Here is a 27,605-nt window from a genome sequence, read left to right as displayed (position 1 = left end):
AATGAGCAGCTCCGTGGCTAAGTTGAAAACAATGGGGCTCAGGGGGCAGCCTTGCTTCACGCTGCTATGGATAGGAATTTCGGGCATCACTCCTTCCATGGAACGGATGGTGGTGGTGGTGCAGCCTCCATACGGTTCCCAGACCAGTTGGAGAAAGTTTTCAGGTATCCTGAACTCTCGCAGCATGGCAAAAATGTGCTGGTGGGGCATTGATCCAAAACCATTAGCCAGGTCGAGCCATGCTATGGCACATTGCCTCTGTGCCCTCCTGCCTGTGTGGATGGCAGTCTGAAGGACAAAGTTGTGTTTGCAGCAGCCTTCGCTGACATGAAGCCTTTCTGGATGGAGCTAATGACCAGTCTGTGATCCTAGCCGCAAGGCAGCTGACATACAGTTTGTACATGGGTCTCCAGTTGTTGAGGTTGTCTCGCTTGCCTTTCTTGTAGACGAGCATCGTCATTCACTTCTTCCAGGAGCTGGGAGTATGGCGGAACTGTTTGTATTAGTTGAAAACGGCAGTTAGTACCAGGCAACCGGGGTCTCATTTTTTCAGGAAGTTGTAGCAAATGCATTCTTTTCCTGGGGCTGTGTTTTGGTCTTTGTAAGTCTGGCCTCTACTTCCCATGATATAAAGTCTTGTTCCAGGTCCTCTGAAAGTCAGAACAGGCGTTTGCATGGCAATTTTGTAACTGGCTTTGCAAGGTATTTACGTGCCAGATATGCTAAACATTTGTATAACCTTTCATGCTTCGGCCACCATTCCAGAGGACATGCTTCCATACTGATGATGCTCGTTAAAAAAGAATGCATTAATTAAATTTGTGACTGAACTCTTTGAGGAAGAATTGTATGTCTCCTGCTCTGTTTTACCTGCATTCTGCCATATATTTCATGTTATACCAGTCTCGCATGATGACCCATGTTGTTTGTTTTCAGAACACTTTGACAAATGCAAAGAAGATACCAATGTGAGATAGCTATGATGCTCGACCCAAGGTTTAAGAATCTGAAGTGCCTTCCAAAATCTGAGAGGGCTGAGGTATGGAGCATGTTTTCAGATGTCTTAAAAGAGCAAAACTCCGATGGGGAAACTACAGAACCCGAACCACCAAAAAAGAAAACCACCTTCTGCTGGTGGCATCTGACTCAGATGATGGAAATGAACATGTGTCAGTCAGCACTGCTTTGGATCGTTGTCGAGCAGAACTTGTCATCAGCATGAACGCATGTCCTCTGGAACGGTCATTGAAGCATAAAGGGTCATACGAATCTTTAGCGCATCTGGCATGTAAATATCTTGTGACGCTACAACAGTGGCATGTGAACTCCTGTTCTCACTTTCAGATGACACTGTAAACAAGAAGCGGGCAGCATTATCTCCTGCAAATGTAAACAAACTTGTTTGTCTGAGCGATTGGCTGAACAAGAAGTAAGACTCTGAATTTGTAGGCTCTAAAGTTTTACATTGTTTTATTTTTGAATGCAGGTTTCTTTTACATAATTCTACATTTGTAAATTCAACTTTCATGATAAAGAGCTTGCATTACAGTCCTTGAAATGGGGGATTGAAAAATATTATTTCTTTTGTTTTTTACAGTGCAAACAATTGTAATAAAAATAAATATAAACTGAGCACAGTACATTTTGTATTCTGTGTTGTAACTGAAATCAATATATTTGAAAATGTAGAAAACATCCAAAAATATTTAAATAAATGGTTATTTTTTTAATCATGCAATTAATCATGATTAACTTTTCTAATGGCTTGACAGCCCTATTTATTAGACATGTTGAATAATACTAAGCTCTTATATAGCAGTTTTCAGCAGTAGATCTGTAAAGAGTAGACCTCTTTACAAAAGAGGTAAGTATAACTTTCAGATAGGGAAACTGAGACAGAGAGAGGTGAAGTGATTTAAGTGCCCAAGATCACCCAGAAGTTCAGTGGCAAAAATCAGGCATAGAACCCTGATTCCCAGTCTAGTGCGCTAACCACTAGGTCACACACCCTATAGTCTTCCCTGGTTTTGCAGATTAGACTCATTCTTCCAGATTTAAACAGTTACACCTCTTCACTAGTGGAAGAAGAGTCAAATGAACAATAGAAATGGATGCTGTGTCTACTCTTTTAATTATCTTTTTCTATTATCTTTATTTCATTAAGGTTAATAGAGTATTTATGTTTGTGAGAGAAAAAAAAATTGACTTGACCCGGTCAGTCAGAGAAATGACCACACCAGATTCTGAGACCGTTCCCATAATTTACTTTGGTAGTAGCACTAATCTGATTTCCTATTCCTGAAAAATAATGCCCACTTCTTTGCCAATATGATAAGAAGCCATCTTAACAACTCTGGAGGAAATCAGTACCATCAAATTCCCTCCATTAGTAACCCCAGATGGAATATTTAGAACCATTTTACTTACGAGAATGTCTTAGGACCCTTGCTGTACTGGAAACATATTCACATTTTCCTCAGATGCCCTAGCAACACCAAAGCCTATTTGTGAGGCTGACTCCAGTATTATTTTTGTAGTATCTCCGAGGTGTCCAGCCTCTTCCTGATGTTCTGACTCTAAATCCAAAATGTGTCAGATTTGGCAAGATGAATTCAGAGCCACTTCTATAAATTGCGAGGAAGGTAAAATTTGCATGGGTGGGGCACCAGTTCTCTGACACTCAATTTTCTCCAGCCTGAAAATTAAGTCCTCCCAGCCCAAGAAAATTAGGCCTTCAAAGGCAGGTACAGGCAGCCTAGGCAATAGGTTTTCAACAGCCTACAACATTATATCATAACAATCCTCAGTTTACCAGCAGGTTATCTGTAAATATGGTATTTTATACAGACTCATACATACCCACAGTTGGCACCATGGTCATGGCTCCAAAGTTTAGTTACAAGTTCTATTATAAGCCCTATTTTTATCTCCTCTAATTTTGATTAGGAAAATTCATTTGGCCTGAAAACTGTCAGTTTTTATGCACAGCTGAACACATATTTGTCATACAATGTTTACGTTAGAAGTCATACAAAATAACTCCTATTGGAATTTTTTTTTTTAATTAGAATCTTGCTTGCTCATCTTTGGATTCTTTCTACAAATTTTTCATATGGATAAATCTCTCTGAAAAGTAGTCATTGGCTGAACCATTTTCAAAGAAAATTGGTTCTTATTAAAGTCTTTGAGGACTATTCACATAGCATAAGAGTTAAATACATGCATAAATATTTGCATAATCAGGGAATAAATTAAGTTTGCTCCCATACTTAGCATTAGAGTTATAATGTATAAATAACAACATCAAACATTACTGTTAAAACTGAAACAAAGACACCAAAGCAATTATGGAAATGAATCATTAAAGGAAGGTAGATTAATACTCAAATTCTATTACAATTCATACAATCTCTTAAATAAGACTGTTGTTTTCCTTTCTTTATTTTTTTTTAATTATTGGCTGGACTCAGTAATTGAGAAGCAAGCTTCTTTACACTGCCACATCACAGTTATAAACCCTACCAAAGACAAAGGAAAATAATTATCCAGTCTAATTAGTCTGGATAAATATAGGGAGCATTTAGCCCTTTGCATGTTGAACTTCCACTGAAGTAAATGAAAGTTTTGTAGAGTGCTTGTAGAACTGGACTCATGAACTACACGAGATATGGAATTCTATTATCTAACGCTGAGACTCCCTGAAGTGCGATACATACACAAGTGCACACACCACACTCTGAACATGTACTTATTAAATGTGTAAAAAAACACCAAGCCCCAGCATTAGTTATATTAAAAACTCAAAAGTCAAAAAGTTATAAAATTAATCTTCCTACAATAATATTAACGAATCCCAGTTTGCACATCCTATATATTTTACAGCATACATTAACAACAAAGGGGTAATACATTACATGTACATTTGTAAAAAAGACAAATGTTGACACTTCCTGACTTTTGACTGTTTAATCTTGCAGAATTGCCAGCAGGTTTCTATTTATTTTTCCATTCAAATTTCCTATGTTTTTTGGGGGGGTGGAAGGTAGAAAAAGGAATAAAATATAAAATCTGGAGGTAATCAGATTACTGTTTGCTGGCTTTGTCAGCAGAATTTGAAAGTTCTTTTCTCTCCTACTATTCACCTTGAGTTAAATTCATCCTGTGAGGAGGTCTAGCACAAAGACGATGCGAATTTAAGCAGAACTTAATGGTATATAGCACAGGACTTGTGCCAGCCTTCAGCACAGGTATGCAATTCATAGTCTGATAGATTTTAAGGCCAGAAGAAACCATTGTGATCACTTGTCTGATCTCCTGTATAACACAGGACCTCCCGAATTAATTCCTGCTTCATGTCCAATAGCTGAGATTGAACTAGAGCATATTTTTTTTTAGAAAAACTTCCACTCCATTTCACCCTTGTGCAAAACCCGCAAATCTTATAAGTCTTTGTACCTACAGATGTATACCTGACTATAGCCCCAATCCTGCAAAGACTTGAGCACAACTACATCATTGGAACAACTCACAAGGCATAAAGTCTTTGCAGGATCGAGGCCTGTATCTGTAAAAATGTTTTGTGCACTTATAGACATATAGAAGGTTTGTACTGCAGATGTTCAGTATCCAATTTTTCTAATAATTATAACTTTGTTAAATCAAAATTAATTTGCTTCAAAACAACGAGAATTGCGTCCATCCAAATTTCAGGCTGTTTTTGCTGTACCTTGCTCCAAGAAGCATGGTTATAGTTTCTAAAACATTAGGGTATTTTTTCCATCTTCACCAAACGCAAACCTCTGAAACTCAACCTTCCAGCAGAGACCAAGTACAATGCCAGCCACAAAAATGAATTATGGGCAAAAACATGCAAATCAATTTAAAAAAAAAAGATAACCAACTTCAGAGCACCGTATTTCTGAGTGGATCTGAATTTCAGTCACACCTTAAAGCCACACCACACTTCTAATATTTTATTTCAAATATTAGCAGTAATGTTAACAATAATGTATCTAACTCAGACTTCTTTACTTTGTACCATATAATATGAGGGCACTTGTTTACTAGCTATCCTCTTTACAGTACATTTTGTTCAGTTCAAACTCCCCATGAAACTGATTAAGGCAAAGAAACTCTGCCAAAGTGAAATCTGAGAAAGCTCTCACCTTGCAGAAAGGTCTTCTAGTCTTTCAAACTATGAAAAGTTCTTGCTGCTTAGCAGTCGCATATACAGACACAGCATCTGAAATAACTTACTTATATGCTCAATAAAGGAACTCATTAACATTAGAGGGAAAACTGAATCGTTAATGTTTTAAGCGTGTCCCAGGTCAACAGTTACCCTTTAAATTTTCCACAGCATTACTCAAGGAAGGTGCCACTTAAGCTGATGCATTAAACATTGATTCAGAGCCCAGAGCTAATGGTATATTGTTTTCACATTCATCACCAGTTTCAGAATTTGCTACAAAAAGCAAAATCTCAGTGAAAAACGTGAAAGGCACACTTTGCACCATTTTTTTCCATTTGCTGTGCAGAGAAAAGATATATGGATGTGATGATCAAGCAATCAATCTCAGCAAGGCAGGGATGATAATGCAGGCAGCTGGTAGGGCCCTGGGAGACTGCTCTGAGACTATGTCTAAGGGTATGTCTACACTACGGAATAAGGTCGAATTTATAGAAGTCGGTTTTTTAGAAATCGGTTTTATATATTCAAGTGTGTGTGTCCTCACAGAAAATGCTCTAAGTGCATTAACTAGACGGAGTGCTTCCACAGTACCGAGGCTAGAGTTGACTTCCAGAGCGTTGCACTGTGGATAGCTATCCCACAGTTCTCACAGTCTCCGCTGCCCATTGGAATTCTGGGTTGAAATCCCAATGCCTGATGGGGCTAAAACATTGTCACAGGTGGTTCTGGGTACATATCGTCAGGCCCCCCTTCCCTCCCTCCCTCCGTGAAAGCAAGGGCAGACAATCGTTTCGCGCCTTTTTTCCTGAGTTACCTGTGCAGACACCATACCACGGCAAGCATGGAGCCCGCTCAGGTAACCGTCACCGTATGTCTCCTGGGTGCTGGCAGACGCGGTACGGCATTGCTACACAGTAGTAGCAACCCATTGCCTTCTGGCAGCAGACGGTGCAGTACGACTGGTAGCCGTCCTCATCGTGTCTGAGGTGCTCCTGGCCACGTCGGCTGGGAGCGCCTGGGCAGACATGGGCGCAGGGACTAAATTTGGAGTGACTTGACCAGGTCATTCTCTTTAGTCCTGCAGTCAGTCCTATTGAACCGTCTTATGGTGAGCAGGCAGGCGATACGGATTGCTAGCAGTCGTACTGTACCATCTTCTGCCGAGCAGGCAAGAGATGAGGATGGCTAGCAGTCGTATTGTACCATCTTCTGCCAGGCAGGCAAGAGATGAGGATGGCTAGCAGTCGTACTGTACCATCTTCTGCCGAGCAGCCATGAGATGTGGATGGCATGCAGTCCTTCTGCACCATCTTCTGCCAGCCAAAGATGTAAAAGATAGATGGAGTGGATCAAAACAAGAAATAGACCAGATTTGTTTTGTACTCATTTGCTTCCCCGCCTCCCCTGTCTAGGTCACACTGCAGTCACGCACAGAGAAGGTGCAGCGAGGTAAATCTAGCCATCTATCAATCAGAGGCCAGGCTAACCTCCTTGTTCCAATAAGAACGATAACTTAGGTGCACCATTTCTTATTGGAACCCTCCATGCAGTCCTGCCTGAAATACTCCTTGATGTACAGGCACCCCCTTTGTTGATTTTAGCTCCCTGAAGCCAACCCTGTAAGCCGTGTCATCAGTCGCCCCTCCCTCCATCAGAGCAACGGCAGACAATCGTTCCGCGCCTTTTTTCTGTGCGGACGCCATACCAAGGCAAGCATGGAGACCGCTCAGCTCACTTTGGCAATTAGGAGCACATTAAACACCCCACGCATTATCCAGCAGTATATGCAGCACCAGAACCTGGCAAAGCGATGCTGGGCGAGGAGGCGATGTCAGCGCGGTCATGTGAGTGATCAGGACATGGACACAGATTTCTCTGAAAGCATGGGCCCTGCCAATGCATGCATCATGGTGCTAATGGGGCACGTGCATGCTGTGGAACGCCGATTCTGGGCTCGGGAAACAAGCACAGACTGGTGAGACCGCATAGTGTTGCAAGTCTGGGACGATTCCCAGTGGCTGCGAAACTTTCGCATGCGTAAGGGGACTTTCATGGAACTTTGTGACTTGCTTTCCCCTGCCCTGAGGCGCATGAATACCAAGATGAGAGCAGCCCTCACAGCTGAGAAGCGAGTGGCGATAGCCCTGTGGAAGCTTGCAACACCAGACAGCTACCGGTTAGTTGGGAATCAATTTGGAGTAAGCAAATCTACTGTTGGGGCTCCTGTGATGCAAGTAGCCTACGCAATCAAAGATCTGCTGATATCAAGGGGAGTGACCCTGGGAAATGTGCAGGTCATAGTGGATGGCTTTGCTGCAATGGGATTCCCTAACTGTGGTGGGGTCATAGACGGAACCCATATCCCTATCTTGGCACCGGAGCACCAAGCCGCCGAGTACATAAAGCGCAAGGGGTACTTCTCAATAGTGCTGCAAGCTCTGGTGGATCACAAGGGACGTTTCACCAACATCAACGTGGGATGGCCGGGAAAGGTACATGATGCTCGCATCTTCAGGAACTCTGGTCTGTTTCAAAAGCAGCAGGAAGGGACTTTATTCCCAGACCACAAAATAACTGTTGGGGATGTTGAAATGCCTATAGTTATCCTTGGGGACCAACCCCTTAATGCCATGGCTCATGAAGCCATACACAACAGCTCCTGACTACTGTCCAGGCTGCCCAACTACAGGCTGAGCAAGTGCAGAATGGTGATAGAATGTGCATTTGGACGTTTAAAGGCGCACTGGCGCAGTTTACTGACTCACTTAGACCTCACCGAAACCAATATTCCCACTGTTATTACTGCTTGCTGTGTGCTCCACAATATCTGTGAGAGTAAGGGGGAGATGTTTATGGCGGGGTGGGAGGTTGAGGCAAATCGCCTGGCTGCTGGTTACGCACAGCCAGACACCAGGGCAGTTAGAAGAGCACAGGAGGGTGCGGTACGCATCAGAGAAGCTTTGAAAACCAGTTTCATGACTGGCCAGGCTACGGTGTGAAAGTTCTGTTTGTTTCTCCTTGATGAAACCCCCCGCCCCTTGGTTCACTCTACTTCCCTGTAAGCTAACCACCCTCCCCTCCTCCCTTCGATCACCGCTTGCAGAGGCAATAAAGTCATTGTTGCTTCACATTCATGCATTCTTTATTCATTCATCACACAAATAGGGGGATGACTACCAAGGTAGCCCAGGAGGGGTGGAGGAGGAGGGAAGGAAAATGCCACACAGCACTTTAAAAGTTTACAACTTTAAAATTTATGGAATGCCAGCCTTCTTTTTTTTGGGCAATCCTCTGTGGCGGAGTGACTGTGGTCAGTGGCCCCCCACCGCGTTCTTGGGCATCTGGGTGTGGAGGCTATGGAACTTGGGGAGGAGGGTGGTTGGTTACACAGGGGCTGTAGTGGCAGTATGTGCTCCAGCTGCCTTTGCTGCAGCTCAACCATACACTGGAGCATACTGGTTTGGTCCGCCAGCAGCCTCAGCTTTGAATCCTGCCTCCTCTCATCACGCTGCCGCCACATTTGAGCTTCAGCCCTATCTTCAGGCCGCCATTTACTCTCTTCAGCCCGCCACCTCTCCTCCCGGTCATTTTGTGCTTTCCTGCACTCTGACATTATTTGCCTCCACGCATTCGTCTGTGCTCTGTCAGTGTGGGAGGACAGCATGAGCTCGGAGAACATTTCATCGCGAGTGCGATTTTTTTTCTTTCTAAGCTTCACTAGCCTCTGGGAAGGAGAAGATCCTGTGATCATTGAAACACATGCAGCTGGTGGAGAAAAAAAAAGGGACAGCGGTATTTAAAAAGACACACTTTATAAAACAGTGGCTACACTCTTTCAGGGTAAACCTTGCTGTTAACATTACATACATAGCACATGTGCTTTCGTTACAAGGTCACATTTTGCCTCCCCCCACTGCGTGTCTACCCCCTCAACCCTCCCCCCTCCCTGTGGCTAACAGCGGGGAACATTTCTGTTTAGCCACAGGCAAACAGCCCAGCAGGAATGGGCTCCTCTGAGCGTCCCCTGAAGAAAAGCACTCTATTTCAACCAGGTGACCATGAATTATATCTCACTCTCCTGAGGATAACACAGAGAGATAAAGAACGTATGTTGTTTGAACGCCAGCAAACATACACTGCAATGCTTTGTTGTACAATGATTCCCGAGTACGTGTTACTGGCCTGGAGTGGTAAAGTGTCCTACCATGAAGGACGCAATATGGCTGCCCTCCCCAGAAACCTTTTGCAAAGGCTTTGGGAGTACATCCAGGAGAGCCGCGAATGCCAGGGCAAAGTAATCCTTTCACATGCTTGCTTTTAAACCATGTATAGTATTTTAAAAGGTACACTCACCGGAGGTCCCTTCTCTGCCTGCTGGGTCCAGGAGGCAGCCTTGGGTGGGTTCGGGGGGTACTGGCTCCAGGTCCAGGGTGAGAAACAGTTCCTGGCTGTCGGGAAAACCAGTTTCTCCGCTTGCTTGCTGTGAGCTATCTACAACCTCATCATCATCATCTTCTTTGTCCCCAAAACCTGCTTCCGTATTGCCTCCATCTCCATTGAAGGAGTCAAACAACACGGCTGGGGTAGTGGTGGCTGAACCCCTTAAAATGGCTTGCAGCTCATCACAGAAGTGGCATGTTTGGGGCTCTGACCCGGAGCGGCCGTTTGCCTCTCTGGTTTTCTGGTAGGCTTGTCTCAGCTCCTTCAGTTTCACGCGGCACTGCTTCGGGTCCCTGTTATGGCCTCTGTCCTTCATGCCCTGGGAGATTTTGACAAAGGTTTTGGCATTTCGAAAACTGGAACGGAGTTCTGATAGCACGGATTCCTCTCCCCATACAGCGATCAGATCCCGTACCTCCCGTTCGGTCCATGCTGGAGCTCTTTTGCGATTCTGGGACTCCAACATGGTCACCTCTGCTGATGAGCTCTACATGGTCACCTGCAGCTTGCCACGCTGGCCAAACAGGAAATGAGATTCAAAAGTTCAGGATTCTTTTCCTGTCTACCTGGCCAGTGCATCTGAGTTGAGAGTGCTGTCCAGAGCGGTCACAATGGAGCACTCTGGGATAGCTCCCGGAGGCCAATACTGTCGAATTGTGTCCACGGTACCCCAAATTCGAGCCGGCAAGGCCGATTTAAGCGCTAATCCACTTGTCAGGGGTGGAATAAGGAAATCGATTTTAAGAGCCCTTTAAGTCGAAATAAAGGGCTTCATCGTGTGGACGGGTGCAGGTTTACATCGATTTAATGCTGCTAAATTTGACCTAAAGTCCTAATGTAGACCAGGGCTAAGCTTACAGAAAGGGCTACGAGCAGTGGAAGGTGCGTGGGGGCCAGGTGCGGGAAGGGAAGAAGAGGAGAGGGGAAAAAAGAAAGAAAAAGACAGCTGCTTCAGAAAAAACAAAGGCTTGACTCTCCCAAAGAAAACAGTAGTCTTTTCCGAGGGGATAACTCATGTACCCTCTGGTCAAGAATTTGGCAAATAAACAACGCATCAAAAAAGTGGTAGAAAATGTTTCCAATATGATAGAAATATTGCTGATATGTACCTCAGTGCTCTGGGTAACCCAATTGTACATTCTTATCTGAAAGCAAACTTAAAATCTACTGAGATCATACCAACACCTCCAAGTCTGTGAAGAGAATCTCTTCTTAAGGCATTCTAATAACGTGTTGCCAGGGTAAGAAAGACATTTACTAAAGCAATTTCTGTCAGTTGTCTGTGATGATATGACCAATGCCCCAAATCACTGTCATCAATCTATTTTATACTTCTCATATCGCTGCTTAGCAAATATGTTGAACAAACAGGTGGAAGCAAGTCAAAAACTGTTCTACTGGAATGTGTTCTTTTGAAGTCACAAATTTTGAAGGAATATTGCAAATGCTACAGAAAGAAAGGCTATTTAATCACTAACTGAAATTATTCTGAAGTGCTCCCTTTGCATATTCATGCTGGTTGAAAACACCCCCAGCACAGTTTAGAACAATCTGGGAAGTAATGCCCTTTAGGACCAAGACAATAACCTCCTCACAGCACCAAATGTTCAGACCTAAGAGCACAATCTGGTCCTCAACATCTCAGTGCCTTGTTTACCACAGATAGGTGAGGGGGTAGGAATCTCCTCATGACCAAGGTTTGTTTAAAACCACATTCTAACCTAAACAGTTCTTTTAAAGAGAGTACAAGTGTTGTGGTTTTTAAAAAAAACTTTTAGGTAGTTAGAATACATAAAAGATTCTATGCTGTTGTACATGTGTTTTCCCAGACCAATTCCAGCTTGGAAAGATCCTTTTGGCACTGGTTCCAGTTTGATCTGAGCTCATAGCACACGGGACAGTTCATTTTTAGATCCTGGTGCCAGACTGTCAGCCAATGCCACGTCTATGTCAAGCAAAGGCTAGTGGTGCTGCAGAAAAATGACAACACTAACTCACCTCATCAATAAAATGTTCAAAGTAGACAGACATTTTTACTTAAATGTTTTTATAACTTCTGGTTTAGCTTTTTACATCCCTCCCACTAGCTTAAAATAGAAAATTAAGTCTGCTCATATGGTTCTGCTAGCACAACATAGCACAAATTAATGAAGAGCACTCTTCTTGAACTGCAGAGTAACAACGGAGAAGACCTTCAATGCTGGATGAAAAAAAATACTAAGAAAACTCTGTTGTAATCTGTTCCTGACAACATACATAGGAAAACTAGAGAAGCTTACACTACAGATCAGATTGCACACAAATACAGAATAGCATTTACTACTTTATCCAAGAAGAAAAGTCAAACTACTTTTTATTTATATAATTGAAAAAAATGACACTAATCTGAGAACATGTAACTTTGAATGCTTTAACAAGGAGAAGAACTAAAGACGGAGAGAGAGAGAGAGAGAGAGAGAGAAATGCTACATAACAGATTATTGTGAGATATGGAATTTACCCAGCTTAGGGAGGTACAGGTGAATTATGATGGTTCTTCAACACAAACGGGATTTTTTTTTATCCCACTCATGCCAATTACTCTTAGTACAAAAGTAGAAGATATTAGCTAAAAATATTACTTAAATCATTTTCTACTCTGTTAAAGTATCACTCTTTAATGACACGCCAAAGGCCACATTTCCACCAAATGTCTGTGAATGAGTACCTTCTGCACTTTGTACCCTCTCCCTAAGTTGAGTGCAAGGGATAATTGACTTTTCCCCCATGCCCTCATGGAACGTTTTGGAGAGAGAGGTTGTGAGCTGGGCGATGCTTTCTGGCTGTTCAGCAGGGGTTGCAGAGGGACTCCAGCCTCCTCCTTCTGTTCCTGCAGCTCAACCAGATGCCTCAACATGTCTGATTGGTCCCTCATAATGTGAAGCATCTCATTCTGCATCGCATGCTCCTGCTCCTGGGATGCTTTCCTGCTCTCCATATCCATGTCTAACTTCTCAGACAGTGAAATCCTCCAGGTTCCAAGTTCTGTGTCAGCTGTCCCTGAGATGTTCATTATCTCGATGAACATGTCCTCCCGCTAGGTTGGGGTGATTGACGCGGCCAGCATCCTGTGTCAGGAGGTAAGGAAGTAGCGAAAGGGTTTGAGGAAGTTTTACTGCCATCTGTCTCAGGTATGGGAACCACGTTTGCCTGGACCATGTGGGTGCAATAAGTATGAGCTTGGCTTGTCCTGTCTGATTTTGTGTAGCACCCTGCTCAACAGAGGAATCGGGGGGAACGCGAACATTAGTGGTGCCTCCCATTTTGTAAGGAGGGCATCGCCCAGGAAGTGGGGACCAAGCCCCACTAAGGAGCAATACTGAGGGCATTTTGTATTGTGAGCCGTTGAGAATAAATCTACAGTAGGGAATCCACACCTGTTGAATATGGTCACGAGGGTCAGGTAGTCCATCTCCCACTCATGGGTTTGTCAGAAGTGTCTGCTCAGCTGGTCTGTCATGGGATTCTGAAGTCCTGGCAGATAAGCTGCAGAAATGTCTACCTTGTGGGATATGTACCACTGCCATAGGTGCAGTGCATCGATGCAGAGAGGTTATGATCGAGCACCACCCTGTCTTCAAGGTTGTTTGCGAGTCCTTTAAGGTATGAAGAGATGCATCAGTGCCCTTAACAAATAAATAGTTTTTGGCCCTCAAAGGGCAGGTCCTCAACTGTGGCTTGTACTTCCCTAGGGAATCCAGAGAGGTGGAGCCAGGATGCTTGAAGCATGGCCACGGACGCGGCAGTAGAATGAGCTGCCTTGTCAGTGGAATTGAAGGAGGCCTGCAGGGCTGTTTTGGCAATTAAGGAGCCCTCTGCAACATTGGCTTTGTATTGTTCCTTCACTTGCTCTGGCATTTGTTCAATAAATGATATCATTTTATTAAACAAGTTGTAAGTGTATTTCACCAACAGAGTGAAGTAGTTTGCTATGCAAAATTGCAGTGAGGTCAAGGAATAGTCTTTGCGTCCAAAGACTTTTCCAGTTGTTGTCATAAGGGGTGGTTTTTGACTGGTGCTGTTTTCCCCTTTGGTTTACTGCCTCTATGACTAGTGAATTTGAAGCCGGGTGAGTAAATAAGAACTCAGCCCTTTTGCTCGTACATAATATTTTCTGTCAGAGTGTTTACAGGAGAGTGGGACAGTAACAGGTGTCTGCTATATTATCTTTGCAGGATCCATTATAGCAGCATTGATGGGCAGAGCTATCTTTGCTGATGGGGTTGCTTGCAAGATGTCAGTAAGTTTGTGTTGAGTCTCTGACAACTCTGCTAAAGAGATGTCCAGGGATTCTGCAACTCTTTTGAATAAGTCCTGGAAGGACTTGAAGTCATCTCCTGTGGTGGGAGGCAGTCGCATAATTATTTCGTCCGGGGACAAGGATGAAATATGGGTGGGTGGCAGTGTATTGCCTTCAGGAGCCTTTTCCTGCTCCTCTCCCTCTTCCTCCGGTGCCTCTGATGGTGGTGGGTTCATGGGTGAAGGGGACTAGGTGGCCCATGACACTGGTAGGTTGGGGGGGTTTAAGATTCTGGATTCTGCAGATTGCCCAGGGGTCCCAGTATGGCCGATTGGGTGGCATAAAAACGAGTGGTGGCATCCATGGTTTTGCTTCCCAGCTTTTCCCTTGCATAGTTAGTTGTTGGTGAGACAGTCCTGGTTTTGGAGAGGGATGACGGGGGGTGAAAAGGCTCGAGTCATCCTCTTCGTCCTCATCACTGGATAGCGAGGGTGCAGATCCAATATTTGGCTCAGTCCTTGCCTGACTGGGGTGCCGTCGGTGCCGAACAGAGGGGTTCCCAGGGTGGAGGAGATTGCCAGGTCCTCCTGTCTGGTGAAGGGTTGCAGAACCAGGAAGCTCGGTGCCATGGATGACAGCATAGTATGCTCTGACGGTGCTGAGGTCTTGTTAGGCTATGTATATGCAGCAGGTGGCGCCACTACACTATCCGGTGCTGAGGCTTTCTTCGGCACTCTCAGTGCTGAGCTAGGAAGCTTAGCTTTAGCTCATGCACCTGAGTGAGAGCTTGGCCGCATCAGTGTCTTGGCTCCTCAAAACATCTCTGTATCGGACATTCCCGGTGCCTCTCGGTCCGAGATTCTCGGTGCCATCGGTACCGGGGCACATTTTTTGCCAGGAGACCACTTCTTTTTATGGGGATCTCTCTGTGGCAATAACTGTGACCAATGTTTGGTCACCTTCTTAGGTGCAGGGTTCTTAGACATGGTTTGGGTAAACCCCTTGTCTGACGCTGTTGCTGGAAACTGTTGGCCAGGTGGAGTCCTGGACTCTGGGTTGGAGGCTGGCCTGAGGGATTTCTCCATCATTAATCATTGTAGTTGGAGATCCCTAGCTTTCAGTGTCCTGGCAGATAATTTCTTGCAGTGTGGACATTTCTGTGGTCCATGGGTTTCCCCGAGACAGCAGATGCACTGAGTGTGACCATCCGATACAGGAACTGATAGCCTGCAGGTCTGGCAACGTTTAAAGCTGGGGGAACCAGGCATGCCTGTGGAGGTTCAGGTCTATAGAAAATGGTCGTAGTTCAGTCGCCATTGCAGAATCCCATCAGTAGCGGGGGAAACTAACAAAATAAAGTGGGGAGTTTGGGGAGGGGGGGGGTTAGTGGGTAAATAAGGACAGAAACAAAGGGGATAAATAAAAGTAGGAATATAAGCAATTTACGAAATAGACGGGGGCACTACTGTTGCTCTGACTCAAGCCAAAGGCGATAGAGAAGGAACTGAGGGATGGTTGGCTGCGCATGCTAAGTAGCTACCCAGAGCAGCATGAGACAGTTACCGCACGTGGATGGCCAACCCGGGCACTGCTACTACAAATCTCCGATTATAAGCGCTGGGCGCCAAGACACCTAAAGTGGAACACCCAAAGGGATACTCCTTGAAGAAGCAGCAAATGTTCCCTTCACATCTAAAGTATACATGCGCAAAATATTCTCCAAGAAAGGAAGACTTCTTGAAATAAGTTTTTATATTTCATTGTGAGCATAAAATTGAACCCATTCTGCAAAAAGGTCACATTTTGCAAATGTATGATTCAAAAATGGCTCTATTCCAAGAAACAGCCATTGCCAAAGGGGGAAATTATGGATCCGTTTTATGAAAAAGTGAAATTTTCATGTTTTACATTTTAAATTAGTCATTTTGTTGAATTTCACAAGAAAGCAAATTTTGAGGGGCATAGATTAAGCAAAATAAAATCACCATCATTTTCAGGTGAAATTTTGTGAAAAAAGTTATCACCATTTTTGCACAATTTTAGCCTAAATCTTTTATCAATCCTTTTAACATGGACATGTATAAATAAACAAGCAGAATAATAATAAGGAACACTATCTCTTTTTCTTTATTTTCTTGTCAACCTTCAACAACTATGTAGGACTCTTAAATGCTGCATATGAAAATGAAGTCAGGTCCAACTTATGTGCCTCGTAAAGGTGTGAAGACTAGATGATGCTGTGGAAAGCATATAGATGGTTTTACAGATCTCATTAACAGGAGCTGCCCTATCACAGTGAACTGATTTTTAATTCCTTTAGAAAGGGGCTTGCCACTGTTCTTGTGCAATTCAGAGGAGCAATTATGCTCTGGTCAAGTCTGAAACTTTAATTGCCTCTACATCTTGAATGGAAAAGATTACTAATTGTCTGATGTGCTTTGTTTCCTTCAAACTGATTTAACAGTCCTTCTGTCATCCATCATCAGTCTCCTTGTGCACTAGAGTAGGATGAAAAAATGACAAGATTTCTCTCTTCTTGGACTCATGGAAAGCTGAATTTACTTTAAGTATGAATTCCAAGGATGTTCAAACTATGGCATGTTCTTGTGGAATTTACATCACTTATAAAGCACATTTCAATCTATAGATCCAATGACTGAGCTCCCTATTTGGTAAGCTTTTGGACTTTGCTACTATTAAAAAGGATATTTTTAATATAAAGAAAAGTAGGCAAGTCCATAGGTTCAAACAGTGGTACAGTGAAGGCTTATAAACTAGAATGAGTTTTTGTACAAGGAATATCTTTACAGCCTTCAAGAACCTTCTGATAGGAATATGAGACAAAGTCATCTGACAGACCCTAGTACACTGCAATGATTCTTCTGGTGCTCAGGCTCAGTTCTAAGGATATCCCCAGTGAAGAAAGACAAGATCTGACAGACTCCATCGCAAGGCTTATTGCTATTAATTGGACCATTATGGTTTAGCCCCAAGAATATACTCATCTGAAGGAAATCTAATATTTCTGGAATTCCTTTCCTTGATGGGATTAAGGTATTTCTCTCTGCTTTACTGTAAGAATTTTTCCATATCCTGGAATCAATTTTTTTCTTGATAATAAAATAGTATCTATTACTTGCTGTGATTGTGTCAACAACTCTTGGATCTTAGGTCTGCCACACTCTCATCCATCAATATCCAGCTTGAAGAGAGATTTGTCCATATGGTTTATTTGGCCTTGCGTTAATATTAACACTTCTTACCGCTATTCTCATTTGGTTGGTGACAGAGTTCTACGCACTTTAGAGAAGAAGCAACTTCTTGGCCAATGCTTTCCTCATATTATGCTTCACCCTCATTAAGATTTATTCAAACAATACTCGGTGTTATTTTTACAAGTGCTCTAAATTATTTATTAAATTATGACTAAATTGAGATTAAATTCTACTATATTACCCAATGCTGACAGACACTTACTTTAACAAAGACTCTTTCCTCCCAACTGAGAATTTGTTTTCTCTGTTCTCACTTAATACAAAAATGAATTCACTGTAAATAATAACAAAAAAGCATTTTACCTCCTCCTCTGCCCACCCACGTCAGCTTAAAACAAACTTCTGTAGCATGCAGCAGTGTGTGTATAGAGAGTTAGATGTGGAGATAGAATTGCTAATGTGGCAATACAGATAGCGTTATTTATATACCCATGATACTCCAGTTACCCGTTTATTTGGTTTTGGTTGCTAGTTAGTCTAAATTTTGTGGTTAACTAGTTTATTTTATCTTGGTTGCTAGTTACTTTTTATTATACCAAATTAGGGTACAAAGCCTTAGCTGATATAAATCAATATTGCTCCAGTGCAGTCAGGAAGCCAATATATTACTAGTTTCTAGTGCACAGTCAAAAGAAAGGGAGCTTGCTACTGATATCATTGATTTACACCAGCTGATGATCTAGTCCCAGAGCATTTACTTGTATTCTGGATACAAAGGCAAGTTGATACACGGAGCTAATCTAAAACTGGAATTTCTGGCCTGCAAGAAATATTGATATTTTGACACTAGCTTTTATCCCAATTCAGGACAAAAAAATCAAACTATCAAGCCACCTGAGCAACTGCAGTGCCTCATGTGAGTTGTAGTCTACTGTCCTTCATCCAACTATCTTCCTTTCTCCCCTGCCCAAACTCTGTCTTCCATAATGCACTGGGATCTCTTCCTGTGGCTGAAACACTGCAGTACTTAATCAACTCCCATAAGGCTCTAGATGTCTCCAGGCTTTCTTTCCTCTCTTCTGGTCCTTATTCCCGCCTGCCCCTGACCCTACCTCCTGACGTCCTCATATGCTTTTCAGCCATTGTTTCACATTTTAAAGGTGAAGGTGTAAAGGTTGAAAAGTATGTTAACAAATGTAATTCCATGTAATGTTTTAGTTGCGGGAAAAACACTTAACTCTAAATTCAGCTGTGGGCAGATAAAAAGCCTTCCTGTTCCCCTTTAAAAACAAAATAGCTCATGCAGAAGAGCTGAGTAGCAATAAGAAATAGATATGGGAATATAGTGACCTAGCAAATTTTAAAAAGCCACAGCTTGTTGCTCTGTAAACCCAATATTTGATATACTTGCATCTTTACCCCTCAAGAAACTTTCAATATTGCTGACAAAGTGACCAAAGTAAGACCTCAACTGGACATCAGGAAGAGAGCAATACTTCTTTAACACTGAAAAATACTAATTTCTGCTGATTCATTTTTGTTTTAAAATGTGCTGAAATACTCACGGACAGCACAAGCTGCATATGCATTTTTTATGCAGTGCTTACAAAATTTTGCACATCACAGATTTAATAGGGTATTTTTATATCACTATTCTTTTTCTTCAGATATCACCTTCTGTATCAGTACACACAGTGGCAAACACTGGCACTATAGGAGTCTTACTGTTTTAGAAGTATATACAGTGGCATGTTTATGTCAACATATTGACAATTTGGGGAGATATGTTAGAGATAGTGTGAGCAGTGAACAGAATGAGACAAAAACTGCATCTCTAATGAAAGCTGCTTTACACCTCTAGTCTTACCTACCAATGAAACAAAACATCAACTGTAAATGGGCTCCTATATTGTCATTTTCACATATAACTCAAACAATGTGATCCCTTGTATGCTAGGAAAGTGACCTGCTACTGCCATGGCCCCCAATTCAGCAGGGGTTAAAAGGCTTGGTTGCTAATACAGATGAGACAAGACTGTTTACAACACGATCACAGAAAGCCTAAATAAATAAATAAAAATAATATGCATTTATACAGTACATTTTACCTAGATATTAAAAAAAAACCCACCTTCACAATGGTGGTGAGCATTATTATCCCCGTTTTACAGATAGGAAAACTAAGGCACAGAGAGACCTGGACCTATGGAGGTTGGAGCTAAAATGGGTCTAATTTGCTGTCCCTTCTGGATACAAGAACAACTTGAGACCTACTTCTGGATGAAGAAATATATAAGTGTCTCAGTTTAATGCAAATATACAATCAGTCAATGGCAAAGGTAGGATACAACCAGATCTTTCAACAATTACTCTAGCCATTTACAACACACGCTTTGCTTCTCTACAAAAGAAAAGGGACACTAAACTTTCTAAACCACTACATGCCACAAGGGGCCACAGCAATGGTTCCCTCAACCCACCCAACAATATTGTTAACCTATCCAACTATATTCTTAGCCCAGCAGAAGCAGCTGTCCTATCTCGCGGCCTCTCCTTCTGCCCCTCCACCCCCACGAACATGATACAGTTCTGTGGTGACCTAGAATCCTATTTTCGACGTCTCCAACTCAAGGAATATTTCCAACACACCTCTGAACAACATACTAATCCACAGAGACCTCCCTACCAACACTACAAAAAGAAGGATTCTAGGTGGACTCCTCCTGAAGGTCGAGACAGCAGACTGGATTTCTATATAGAGTGCTTCCGCCGATGTGCACGAGCTGAAATTGTGGAAAAGCAGCATCACTTGCCCCACAACCTCAGCCGTGCAGAACACAATGCCATCCACAGCCTCAGAAACAACTCTGACATCATAATCAAAAAGGCTGACAAAGGAGGTGCTGTTGTCATCATGAATAGGTCGGAATATGAATAAGAGGCTGCTCGGCAGCTCTCCAACACCACTTTCTACAAGCCATTACCCTCTGATCTCACTGAGAGCTACCAAAAGAAACTACAGCATTTGCTCAATCACCCCGAAAAAAGCACAAGATCAAATCCGCACAGACACACCCCTGGAACCCCGACCTGGGATATTCGATCTACTACCCAAGATCCATAAACCTGGAAATCCTGGGTGCCCCATCATCTCAGGCATTGGCACCCTGACAGCAGGATTGTCTGGCTATGTAAACTCCCTCCTCAGGCCCTACGCTACCAGCACTCCCAGCTACCTTCGAGACACCACTGACTTCCTGAGGAAACTACAATCCATCAGTGATCTTCCTGATAACACCATCCTGGCCGCTATGGATGTAGAAACCCTCTACACCAACATTCCACACAAAGATGGACTACAAGCCGTCAAGAACACTATCCCCGATAATGTCACGGCTAACCTGGTGGCTGAACTTTGTGACTTTGTCCTTACCCATAACTATTTTACATTTGGGGACAATGTATACCTTCAAATCAGCGGCACTGCTATGGGTACCCGCATGGCCCCACAGTATGCCAACATTTTTATGGCTGATTTAGAACAACGCTTCCTCAGCTCTCGTCCCCTAACGCCCCTACTCTACTTGCGCTATATTGATGACATCTTCATCATCTGGACCCATGGAAAAGAAGCCCTTGAGGAATTCCACCATGATTTCAACAATTTCCATCCCACCATCAACCTCAGCCTGGTCCAGTCCACACAAGAGATCAACTTTCTGGACACTACAGTGCTAATAAATGATGGTCACATAAACACCACCCTATACCGGAAACCTACTGACCGCTATTCCTACCTACATGCCTCCAGCTTTCACCCTGACCACACCACACAATCCATCGTCTACAGCCAAGCTCTGCAATACAACCGCATTTGCTCCAACCCCTCAGACAGAGACAAACACCTACAAGATCTCTATCAAGCATTCTTACAACTACAATACCCACCTGCAGAAGTGAAGAAACAGATTGATAGAGCCAGAAGAGTTCCCAGAAGTCACCTACTACAGGACAGACCTAACAAAGAAAATAACAGAACACCACTAGCAGTCACCTTCAGCCCCCAACTAAAACCCCTCCAACGCATTATCAAGGCTCTACAACCTATCCTGAAGGATGACCCAACACTCCCACAAATCTTGGGAGACAGGCCAGTCCTTGCCTACAGACAGCCCCCCAACCTGAAGCAAATACTCACCAGCAATCACATACCACACAACAGAACCACTAACCCAGGAACCTATCCTTGCAACAAAGCCCATTGCCAACTGTGCCCACATATCTATTCAGGGGACACTATCACAGGGCCTAATATCATCAGCCACACTATCAGAGGCTCGTTCACCTGCACATCTACCAATGTGATATATGCCATCATGTGCCAGCAATGCCCCTCTGCCATGTACATTGGTCAAACTGGACAGTCTCTACGTAAAAGAATAAATGGACACAAATCAGATGTCAAGAATTATAACATTCATAAACCAGTCGGAGAACACTTCAATCTCCCTGGTCACATGATTACAGACATGAAAGTTGCGATATTACAACAGAAAAACTTCCAATCCAGACTCCAGCAAGAGACTGCTGAATTGGAATTCATTTGCAAATTGGATACAATTAACTTAGGCTTGAATAGAGACTGGGAGTGGCTAAGTCATTATGCAAGGTAACCTATTTCCCCTTGTTTTTTCCTACCCCCTTCCTCAGACTTTCTTGTTAAACCCTGGATTTGTGCTGGAAATGGCCCACCTTGATTATCATACACATTGTAAGGAGAGTCATCCCTTTAGATAAGCTATTACCAACAGGAGAGGGTTGTGTTTTGGTTTTTTTTGGAGGGGGGGGGAGAGAAAACCTGGATTTTTTCTGGAAATGGCCCACCTTGATTATCATACACATTGTAAGGAGAGTGATCACTTTACATAAGCTATTACCAGCAGGAGAGTGGGGTGGGGGGGAGAAAACCTTTTGTAGTGATAATCACCCATTTTTTCATGGTTTGCGTGTATAAAACGTCTTCTATACTTTCCACAGTATGCATCCGATGAAGTGAGCTGTAGCTCACGAAAGCTTATGCTCAAATAAATTGGTTAGTCTCTAAGGTGCCACAAGTACTCCTTTTCTTTTTGCAAATACAGACTAACACGGCTGTTACTCTGAAATCTAGCACCCTATACACTGAACCACATGTCCTCCCTTAAATAGAGATGAGGTAGAACACTGTGTATCTCTCTGTTTGTAACAGTATTTAACTAAAATAGCAGCTAATGCGTTCAGCATGTGGAAGGCAAGTTGAAGACAACCACTGTTGGCAACAGGTCATTGTCCTGCTATACATGGCACCTGGGTGGAATTTTTAAATCATATTTAAAGTGCAGTAAGCAGTTTTAAAATTCCTATTCAGAATCCAAACTCAAAAAATATCTCTACGATCTTTTGACGCAATACAAAACTTTTCTGATACAAATTTGGGGCCCAATGACATAGCAAAGTACAATGAAGAGACAGAAACAGTAATAGTCATTCATACCATTTGATTGCATGTTCTCTATAGTGAGACAAATGAAAATTTCTCTAAAATTGGTAGCACTTTAAAACTACTGTCAATAATTGATACTTCATTAAACTTTAATTAGACAGATCATTTACTATATTTATTACACATTCATAATTCTATTTAGTTACTATTCAATTAATGCGTACTAAAAATATTTAGGTCCTTTGGAAAGTCTACATATTTTTCAATATTGTTATTAATGATACAAAACTTCATAAATATTAGCTAATGTATGCATCAAACACATTGAGAAAGTATTAACATTATTGTGAGAATTGCCCTGACTTATAGGGGAATGCAGAGAAATAGCAGCATTTGGGCTAGAATTTCATTCCAGTTCCGTCCCGTTTGGAACACCTGAGCCTTGCAAAACAGATAAAATCCAGCCACAGCTGGCCAACTGAGAATTCCCTCAGAAAAGGGGAATTCACAGTTGGAGTAGAGCCAACTTTCCCCCCAACCTCAGTATTAATATTAAGGAAAGTAACAGGGCTGAGTAGGGAACATAGTGGGGAGCTCTGCCTTCACTTTCTCCCCCATAGCAATACTCCGCTGGTGTCTGATCCCTTACGGTACATCTACACTGTAGATGGGAATATGCCTCCCAGCCAGGCTAAAAAGACATACACTAGCTCTGCTCCTTCTAGCACACTAAAAATATCAGTGTAGAACATTGCGGCATAGGTGACAGCATGGTCTAGCCACCAACTGGGGACCCTGGGGGTTGGCAGCCTTGTACTCAGGCAGCTAGCCCAAACCACAACATTCACACTGTTTTTGTTAATGGCACAAGCTACAGCAGAGCTAGTATGCATCTGTCTAACTAGGCTGGTCGGCACACTCCCAGGTGCAGTGTAGACATACCCTTAGGGATCTTAGGGCAGCCCTATTGCACAGATAGGGACAAAGCAGATTGAGAATCACGGAGCCAATTACAACTTCCTCCTGATCATTTCTCTCCTGCACACAGTGTATCGGTGCAGGAAATAAATCTGGTTCTTTCCATATCTGTCATAATTTTTCGGCCACTTATGTACCAAGATGAAAAGCACCTTAATCTAAATGAAGAACAGTCCTAAACAACTGAATTCAGTAACTTACAAAAATCCTGGTAAACCACATAATTTAATATTAGTTAGTGCTACTTATATTTTAAGTCCTGTATCATCCCTTACTTTAAGCACATTTGTCTCAAGTTGGCCCTTTATGAAGATATATGGAACACTATTAACCTGGTTAAGGCTCAGAATATACATTCCTTAATTGAAAACTGCAACTGTTTATCAGTTACTGCTATTTATATCTGGCCTATCCAGGATTCCAGACAGACCAGAAGGAAATGTCCCTGTTCACAATCTAAAGCCAAACCTAAGGTTTAGCTAGTGTTGTAGATGAATAAAGTACAGTGATATGAATCAGGCACCTGTGTAATAATCAAGAACTGCAATTTTAAGGGTAATTCCTAAAGAAAATGTAGCCTGACAACATGCATCTAGGACAGGAAGATCAAAGTGGCAACCAAAGATATAGGAAATTTCTTCCACTGCTGTTATGCAGCACATGGCTTGCCAGTTTTCTTTCTGATTGCCACCTTCTGCCCAACAGATGACTGCTTTTGAGTGGTGGACTGAATCTTGTACTGTATATAAAGCACTTAAGAATGAAAAGGATAACAACTGTAATGTATATGTACTGAGATACTTTTCATAATTCATATCCAAGAGGTTTTGGGGTCCTCAGCAAATATGTTTTGGTTCCTGAGCATAGGTGCCAATTCTGTGGGTGTTACAGCCCTGGAGCACCCATGGAAAAAAAATAGTGGGTGCTCAGCATCCACCGGCAGCCATGTGGATCAACACCTCCCTCTTTCCCACCCCCAACACCTCCTGCCCACCAGCGGACACACTGCTCACCTCCTCCTCCTCCTCCCTCCCAGTGCCTCCCACAGATCAGCTGTTCAGCAGCATGCAGTAGGTGCTGTGGGGGAGGGCAAGGAGCAGGGGCAGGAAGAGGGGGAAAGGGAGCAGGAAGAGGCAGGGCAGGGGCGAGAAGAGGCGGGGGAGGGGCAGAGGGGGGGTAAGAAAAGGCAGGGCAACGGTGGGGGCTTAGGGGAAGGGGTGGAGTGGTGGCAAGGCCTGGGGCAGAATGAGGGCTGGAAGGGGCAGGGCAAGGGTAGGGGGTTGGGGGAAGGGGTGGAGTGGCAAAAGGGCCTGGGACAGAGCTGTGGCAGGAAGAGGCAGAGTGGGGACTTCATGGAAGGGGTGGAGTGGGGGGGGGGCGTTCTGGGCAGAGCAGGAGTCGAGCACCTCCCAGGAACACAGGAAGTCGGTGCCTATGTTCCTGAGAACCCAAACTAAATTTATATTTCTATTTTTCCTCTTTACATGCAAATATATTCCAGCGCTGATAAATAGGAACATATCCTTTCATAAAGAAAGCTATATTTATAATACCTAGCTTCGGCAAGCTTTCCAACTTTCATAAATGTTTTAGTCTATTAATGCATTTTGGTGGTGTGGGAGTTTCCCAAAGCTCACAGAATTCCACCTGCCCTACCCTACTGCTCTCTCCTTCAGAAATCGCTGAATTTATTTCCAAAGAGACAGCCACAAAGAGCAGGAAACAAAGAAACCCACAATCGTGCACTTACTTATTCAATGTGAGGTCAAGGATGAATTTGGAGCCAAAGGCCTCAATCTGGAAACTTGCCTGGGCCAGATGCACAGCCTGCAGACATGAAAAAAGAAGAATCTTTACTTTTCCTGTATGTTTAAAACAAGTCAAATCAGTCACCAAGTTTTGTATTTTTTATTATAGTAAATTGTACAGTACGAAATAACTTATTTAGGATTCCCATAGAAATGTCTGCATATTTTGTATGCCACTGTTTGGATCTGTATAGTGAAGGCATAACAAGTACCTACTATAGTATATACACAGTATTCTAGTTGTAATCACCCCATAGAACTCACTTATTCTGAAAAAGTATGAATAATTATAATTAAGGTCATTGTGATGCAAGCATGTAAATACAAAATCATGGCAAAGCTCATATTATACAGTATGCAGGACTCCTTCAAAATAATTCCCTTTAAGATCCAAGGCTTTGCATTTGTGAATGTATCCATGCTAGTGGTTACTAGATCAACAGTTCTCGACACATTCAGCTCGTCCCATATCTGGAGCTTTAAATTTCAGCTTTAACTTTAAATTAGAGCTAGCTGCCAAAAACAGAATGGCCTCAATTCTCTCATCTGAATTATCAAGTCAATTCTCAATATTGTTCTAAGCGAGACTAACAATATCTGCAGCATATTCATACATGAGCTGGAAAACCGGGGTCACAACAGACTATCCAAAATTTTGTTTAATAAAAGATTATCACAGATACTTGTCACCAGTGTTTCCTCTAATTTTTTACATCCATGTGTAGAATTAATTTTGTTATGTGCACCAACATGGAGGTGATGTGTGACAGGTGGGGACAGGGCCGAGGGGTTCGGAGTGTAGGAGGGGGCTCAGGACTGGGGCAGAGGGTTGAGATGTGTGGGGATGAGGGCTCAGGCTGGGGGTGCGGGCTCTGAGGTGGGTCTGGGAATGAGGGGTTCAGAGTGTGGGAGGGGGCTCAGGCCTGGGGCAAAGGGTTGGGGTACAGGGGGTGAGGGCTTTGGGGTGGGGCCAGGGATGAGGGGTTTGGAGCTGTGGGAGAGAGCTCAGAGCTAGGGCAGAGGGTTGGGTGCAGGGGAGGTGGGTTCTAGGGTGAGGCCAGGGATGAGGGATTTGGGGTGCAGGCTGCCCCGGGGCTGCAGTGGGGAGAGAGGACTCCCTCCAGCCCTTTCTTGCCACAGCAGCTTGGGGCTGGGGGGAGAGGCGGCTCTCCCCGGCTGCGGCAGCTCTGGCGGGGCTGGGCTGGGCCAAGGGAGGGACTCCTCACCTGGCCGAGGCAGTTCCACACTGGGACTGAGCCACGGGAGGGGCTCCTCCCCTGGCTGAGGCAGGTCCATGCTGGGGCTGGGCCGAGGGAGCGGCTCCTCTCCCGCAGCCAAGGCAGGTCTGCTCTGGGGCTGAGTCGAGGGACGGGCTCCTCTCCCCCAGCTGAGGCAGGTCTGCTCTGGGGTCAGCGGGGGGGGAGTGCGCCTCTTCCTGACATAGCCCTGAGCCCCTGCGTGGGGCTTAGCTTGTCACAGTTTCAGGGTAACTGCAACTGTATTCACCTTCCATGGTTTCTCGAGAGCACTCACTTAAAGATTTCCATCTCCCACCTGTCACTTTTCTCAGGCAGAGACCCACATCTCACTCATTCCTGACCAGAGGCTTTAAGGCTGCATAGCTTCCCGGATTTACAGTGTGATATGCCCAGCAAGCCAGACAGGCCCATGCCTACACTTTTCTTTCTCTCTGAAGGCTACAACCAGCATATTGTCCGAAGTTTTAAGTCACCACACCACCTCTTCTAAGCCAGCACATTTTTTATAGTAAAAGTATTACAGAGAAAACATTAAAAACAATAAAAGAACCGATACCCTTAATCCGAATGTCTTTGCACTTCAAGGACCCTCTGTTTCTGCCCCACTTCCCACAACAGTGCTGCCTTTGTGTGCAGTTGAGCTGAGACAGCAATGCTTTGAGGAGCTTTTCAAGCACTGATATTTTAGGCTTTGTCTATACTACAAAATTAGGTCAACTTAATTAAGGTCAACCTACAACCACTGCAGTAATTCAATCGGCAGCTGGTGTCCACACTACCCTTCTTATACCAGTGGAGCACGTTCCCACCACGAGCGCTTGCACCAACTGAAATGGGGCATTGTGGGGCACTGACAGCAATGCAGAGCTCACAGCTGAAGCCCCCGATCTGCCATGGGGTGAAAGGCAGCAGCCCAGCTGGGAGTGGGGAGCTGGGAGGAAGCAGGGCTCCCA

The 27,605-nt window shown here is 43.7% G+C and overlaps 1 protein-coding gene across 30 annotated transcripts in view; it reads right to left on the bottom strand.

Moving 5' to 3' along the window:
- Nucleotides 1–27,605, bottom strand: part of ADAM23 (ADAM metallopeptidase domain 23) — a 200,128-nt gene that overhangs the window by 145,392 nt on the left and 27,131 nt on the right. For 29 of the 30 annotated variants that reach the window (XR_012154367.2, XR_012154365.2, XR_012154363.2 and 26 more), the window contains exon 3: nucleotides 25,336–25,412. Coding sequence is in view for 24 of the 30 variants with exons in the window: in XM_073306577.2 (XP_073162678.1) it covers nucleotides 25,336–25,412 (77 nt within the window). In the remaining 6 variants the exon portion in view is untranslated. Of the gene's footprint in view, nucleotides 1–12,338; nucleotides 20,525–25,335; nucleotides 25,413–27,605 lie in introns of those variants that run through there. The other variant, XM_073306556.2, reaches the window with a different exon arrangement.

The sequence above is a fragment of the Lepidochelys kempii genome, chromosome 11 (genome assembly GCF_965140285.1).
Source record: "Lepidochelys kempii isolate rLepKem1 chromosome 11, rLepKem1.hap1, whole genome shotgun sequence".
Taxonomy (NCBI): domain Eukaryota; kingdom Metazoa; phylum Chordata; order Testudines; family Cheloniidae; genus Lepidochelys; species Lepidochelys kempii.
This window is presented reverse-complemented; position numbering and strand designations above follow the sequence as displayed.